Source organism: Bison bison, unplaced genomic scaffold, assembly GCF_000754665.1.
Source record: "Bison bison bison isolate TAMUID 2011002044 unplaced genomic scaffold, Bison_UMD1.0 scf7180017864263, whole genome shotgun sequence".
NCBI lineage: Eukaryota > Metazoa > Chordata > Mammalia > Artiodactyla > Bovidae > Bison > Bison bison.
Genome location: NW_011494835.1, coordinates 1,906,412 through 1,912,662, shown reverse-complemented (window position 1 = coordinate 1,912,662; position 6,251 = coordinate 1,906,412). Strand labels below are relative to the sequence as shown.

General features: G+C 37.5%; 1 protein-coding gene and 1 pseudogene across 1 annotated transcript in view; one reads left to right on the top strand and one right to left on the bottom strand.

The window, feature by feature from the left end:
- Nucleotides 1–6,251, bottom strand: part of PPA2 (pyrophosphatase (inorganic) 2) — a 100,219-nt gene that overhangs the window by 27,103 nt on the left and 66,865 nt on the right. The window contains exon 8 of the mRNA XM_010848347.1: nt 2,012–2,139. Within this exon, the coding sequence (XP_010846649.1) occupies nt 2,012–2,139 (128 nt within the window). The remainder of the gene's footprint in view (nt 1–2,011; nt 2,140–6,251) is intronic.
- LOC104994621 lies at nt 2,146–3,556 on the top strand (annotated as a pseudogene).

Sequence of the window (6,251 nt, the reverse complement as noted above, 5' to 3'; positions counted from 1 at the left end):
AACCATGTTGCTGCTGCTGCTGCTGCTGCTGCTAAGTTGCTTCAGTCGTGTCCGACTCTGTGGGACCCCATAGACGGCAGACCATCAGGCTCCCCCACCCCTGGGATTCTCCAGGCAAGAACACTGGAGTGGGTTGCCATTTCCTTCTCCAATGCATGAAAGTGAAAAGTGAAAGTGAAGTCGCTCAGTCGTGTCCGACTCCTAGCGACCCCATGGACTGCAGCCTACCAGGCTCCTCCATCCATGGGATTTTCCAGGCAAGAGTACTGGAGTGGGGTGCCATTGCCTTCTCCGTTCAACCATGTTGAAGAGATATAATTCAATTTTCCTGGGTTAGGCTCAATATATTAAACAGCAGTGATAAAAAGCAATGCATAAAATGATTATTTTCTGAAGGGATGCATAAATGACCCAGTCTTCATTTAGAAAAAAATTAATGTTTTTTGAAATCAAACCCCCCAAATTCTCAAACTACCTCATTCTTTTATAAATTCATGGAATGACTTAGCAGTCCGACCCCAAGGCAATAAGGAGCCACAAAGGTACACATAGGTTTGAAATGTGTATTGTTTCAAACATAAAATACAACACACATTTTACAGGAAAAAGAAAAAAATAATTTATTTTATAAATTTTTAGTATTTTATTTTTATGTGAGAGATCACAGCCTAGTAGTTTTATATCCATATTTAATAAATCCTAGACTGAGAGCCGAAGAATTGATGCTTTTGAACTGTGGTGTTGGAGAAGACTCTTGAGAGTCCCTTGGACTGCAAGGAGATCCAACCAGTCCATTCTGAAGGAGATCAGCCCTGGGATTTCTTTGGAAGGAATGATGCTGAAGCTGAAACTCCAGTACTTTGGCCACCTCATGCGAAGAGTTGACTCATTGGAAAAGACTCTGATGCTGGGAAGGATTGGGGGCAGGAGGAGAAGGGGACGACAGAGGATGAGATGGCTGGATGGCATCACTGACTCGATGGACGTGAGTCTCAGTGAACTCCGGGAGTTGGTGACGGACAGGGAGGCCTGGTGTGCTGCGATTCATGGGATCGCAAAGAGTCGGACACAACTGAGCGACTGAACTGAACTGAACTGAACTGAGACAAAGCCCTCAAGATCTTAAGGGTTAATATACCTTTTAAAAATACTGCGTTCAGCAATAAGCTCTTGTATAACAAAATACTGTAATTTTGAAGTTTTGATGACCATAGCTTACTTTACTTACAAAACACACTGTATTTATTAGTACCCAGTTAAAGGTGATTGCATCCCACTCCAGTACCCTTGCCTGGAAAATCCCATGGATGGAGGAGCCTGGTGGGCTGCAGTCCATGGGGTCGCTAAGAGTTGGACACGACTGAGAGACTTCACTTTCACACTTTCACTTAAAGGCTGGATTATAATGTGAAACTTATATAGTGGAAATAACGTTTAAAAGTAGTAAAAATAAATAAATAAAAGAAGTAGTCTAATAGTTTTAGACTTTAATTCAGGTCCATTTTCTCCATTTGTGTCATATTAGAGCCACTTTTTGGTAACTTTTTAGTTTTCTAATATAAAAACCCTCTGACAGTAAGATAATTTTTACTTTCTTAACTGTTAAGTAGCTGAATTCAGTCATGATAGAATGAACACTTAGGAGGGAAGCCCCTTTGGATTTGCATTAATGGTAAGTAACTCCCTCCTCTCCAGAACAGTAAAATGAAAGATTTTTATTCATTTACAATTTATAGAGTTAGACTGATCATGGAAATCTTTTATTTTCTGAGATGAAGGATATATTGATAGAGAAATGGATGGATACAGGTATTTATCAGTCTTACTGATTTACTTAGAGCTCCTAAAACTTTTTAAAAAATAAAAATAATGTCCTTAAACATGAAAGTCAGTAAACAGTCCTTCTATTATCATACTATCCACAAATATTCACATAAGAAATCCCCCAAAGTGAAAGAAATGTAGTACAAGTATCACAGGCACATTTTAAAATAAAGATGATCAACTTCACCTTGTTCTTGAATTCTCCATTAAAAGCAAACTGGTTTTCCGGTTTTCCTTCTGGTATCTTATAAAATCTAAACCAATTAAGGGTAGCTTCTAAGTAACCAGGTTTGTACTTCTTAACATCCTCAATATCTGCAAGTGAAGAAACAAAAATACTTTTCATTAAAAATAGAAATCCACTCCTTTAAGTGCTAGAGCATTGGACTGAGGGAGTTAGTCCGATTCTGCTGCAGAATCACCAACATGTATCATATCACCTCTGAAGTTCCATTTTTTTCATATGTAAACTGCTACACCTTTATTGTACAAACATTTCTTGAGCACCTTCAGATACCATGTTAGGTATAGGGGATAAGTTGGTGAAGGCAACAAAGATCTTTTCCTCAAGGAGATCAAAGTTTTAATTAAAAGCAAAACCAAAAATGCACAGGCAGATAAACAGCAAATTGCATTAAAGTGAGATATACTTAGGATAGCTGTCATTCTGAAGACAATGCGGGGTTTAGAGTAGGAAGAGTTACAACATCAGGATCTGTATTCCGTATGTACTAAGCTAAAGGACACTGAAGGTAGACTGGGGAGGGCATGCCCATAATAGAAAACACGGCAGCTGCATGAGAGGGTTGTATGGACTCCTACATCAAATATTTAGGAAGTTTCTCATTATACATCAGACACTGTTGTAAGCCACGAAACAGAACAGTAATCAGAAACAAGTCCCTGCCCACAAGAGTACACAGAAGTAAGAGATGAGACACAAATACAAAATTTAAGGGGTGAAAAGTCTGATAAAGAAAAATAAATCAGAGTAAGAAAGACAGAGAATGTGGTCAGGGCAATTTTAAATAGAATGATACATGAATGGTTCAGAGTTTTTCATTTCAAATTAATAATGGTTTATAGGGTTTATCTTCAAGTTCTAATACCATGTAAACACCTTAACCATTCCATTTTGAGGACATTCATTTAAATATTAATATAATTGGAAATATTACTGCATTAGTAATAGACCTCCTCCCGCAAAAGAGGCCCCCAAGAAATGTATCATTTCCAAAGGTATCAGTTCAAAAAGCCTGAGAGGCATAAGCCCTCTCCCTCCTCCAGTGCTGCCGCCTCCTTCTGCAGTTCCTAGTGCTGCTCGTGTGCTTGTTCTGTGCGGACCTGGTACCTCTCCTGTGAGGCTGGGCTGAGGATGCTCCCGGTGCTTGCCATGGCAGACGAAAAACCCCAAGCATGAGTCAAGACTGAGAACAACGATCATATTAATTTGAAATTGGTGGGGCAGGTTGGTTCTGTGGTGTAGTTTAAAATTAAGAGGCATACACCACTTAGTAAACTAATGAAAGCCTATTGTGAACAACAGGGTTTGTCAAGGAGACAGATCAGATCTCAATTTGATGCGCATCCAATCAAGGAGACAGACACACCTGCACAGTTGGAAGATGCAGATACCATTAATGTATTTCAGCAGCAGACAGGAGGTGTCAACTAAATAGGGAACTTTAAATTTTACTCCTGGTAGCTTAGCTGGTAAAGAATCCGCCTGCAATGCAAGAGACCCCGGTTCTATTCCTGGGTCAGGAAGATCCTCTAGAGAAGGGATAGACTACCCACTCCAGTATTCATGGGCTTCCCTGGTGGTTCAGCTGGTAAAGAATTCTGCCTGCAGTGTGGGAGACCTGGGTTCGATCCCTGGGTTGGGAATATCTCCTGGAGAAGGGAAAGGCAACCCACTCCAGTATTCGTGCCTGGAGAATTCCATGGACTGTGTAGTCCATGGGTTCACAAAGAGTCAGACAGGACTGAGCAAGTGACTTTCATTTTCACACTTCACTTCAGAATTCTGTTCCTCCAGATCAAGAAGACATTTTCAACTAGAAAACTAAAATTTGGTTCCACCACATTCTGACTACTACAATATAGTTTCTCTATTCTTTCATTTTCCCCTTCCCCATTCCTTTATTGTACATGAAGCAACTGGTGTATGTGCACAGCAAGCATATTGCACTGAATGGCCAATGGTATGTTTTGATTGACATCAAAGGTAGATGGGATGGGGGAAAAAACCAATTCTTAGAAAATACCCCTTTTTCTCCATTAGTGGCATGCTCATCAGCTCTTATCTTTATATTCCACTAATTTATTTTGCTCTGTTTAACAAAAAAAGAACAGCATAAAAATTCTTGCATATCTTAGGAAAAAAAGTATGAGAAATATCTAGATAAAACTGGAAGTCTTTACCTCCAGTAGACTGTGGCTTAACAGAAATTTAGCATAGTCCTTTATTCACAATACGTTATGGCAAATGACACACTAATAGCACTTGAAAAATTAGAAAGCTATAAATAAACCAGGAGATGACACCATGCATAGGGATAATTTAACGATCACTCAGTTAAAATCTGCTCATCCAAGCCTTGTGGGAATCCCCACTCACTAGGCATGACGGGAAAAGGTATGAGTTGAACAGACAGAAATTATCCTTTTCCTTTTTATGCTTGCCCGTGCCTTTATGTAAAAATTGAGCAAGAGTGACATGGCTCTAAAGGCCAGGTGTTTCACATAAGTGAAATAAGTGTAGTAAGGCAGAAACCATAGGAATGGCAGAGACTATGGCAAATGACTGAGTATGCTGCCTAAAGGCACTCACATTTAAAATTTTAAAATATGCCAATGGGCCACATTATCTAAAATAATAATTCTGGAGCAAACTGCAGAAATGCTACAACTAACTAAGAGGAAAAAGAATCCCTTGAAACTGAACACAGACTACACCAGCTCTATTAATCAGAATGAGTACATATTAATTGACAGAAGATGTTTAAAACAGTGAATTCCAAAGATTAAGATCACATTATTTTAGCACTGTACACTGTATACCAGGTCACAGAGCTCTTTGTTACGGCCCCAATAGCACATTCAATAGATTTCGCCTAATTAAATTCTGATTTTTTCCCTTTATCTTGCAAAAAAGTTCCTGCCAAAGTGAGTTTGTATTGACCATTTTCCTACATTCTATCTCTATTTTTGCAAAAAACAAAAAAATCTCTGTAAATTAACTGAACTCCTCCAAATCACTGTTTTCTTACTGGCAGGAAAAAAATATCTTTTAGACTATGGAAGGTGAGCAACCAGAAATGCACTTTAATCAATGTCCAAAATGAATAATTTTCTATTACTTACTCTTGTCTGGAGAATCCCATGGACAAAGGAGCCTGGTGGGCTACAGTCCATGGGGTCGCAAAGAGCCAGACATGACTGAGCGACTGACATACACACACACACACACACACACACAAATCTGATTTATGGTATCATTATACCTTGCCCAATCTGCCACTTTTTGTCCCACTGCATAAACCTTTTTTTTAATAACTGCTTTTTAACACACTGACTTCAAATAAGAAAGGAAAAGCTAAGTTATTTAGTATGCACCTCAGTTTGCAAGGTTTTCCCTTCAGAAGTTATAAAGGGGATCTGTTAAGAAATGACATCAATAACAAAAAACCTGAACATTTAATAATGCCAATAAGAAGTAGAACTCTCAAAATATAAGTCAAACTTTTCCATTCTCAATTAATTATACCCTGGATCAAAAACAGCTGCATTTTCAAAAAAACCAAAACATTTAAAATAAGTAATTTAAACATTTTAAAATCTCAATAGCAAATGCTTCCAGCCAAGACTTTACATACAATACTAAGTCAGTTCAATGAATTACTCTTCCAAAAATATGAAAAATTCCACCTAAGACTATAAACTGATTTACAGTTCTTTAAAGATTTTTATATAAATAACCTCATTTGTTCCTCATAAAACTCCTGAGAGTTGTGAAGAGTAAGTAAATTTGTATTAAATGTAAGAAACTACAGCTAAGAAAATGTAAAATTTGGGTAAAATGCTTTCAACTCATTCATGGTAGAACTAGTATTATACAAATACAAGTCTTCTAATTCCATGAATCCTAGCTTTTCTTCTATATTGCACATTAATAATATGTCACAGGTTTATTTATATTATTTTTAAGTATAGATGTATTTTTATTTTGGTTTTATTATGGTAAAATATCCATAACATAAAATTTACCATTTTTAAGTGTTTGTTCCAGTGGCATTAAGTACATCCACAGTGTTGCACAACCATCTATTAGCCATTTTCATAAATTTTTAAAATATATGTTCATTGTAAGAAAAGCAGCAATTCTCTGGTGGTCATCTACTTCCACTCTTGGAATTAATTTTATA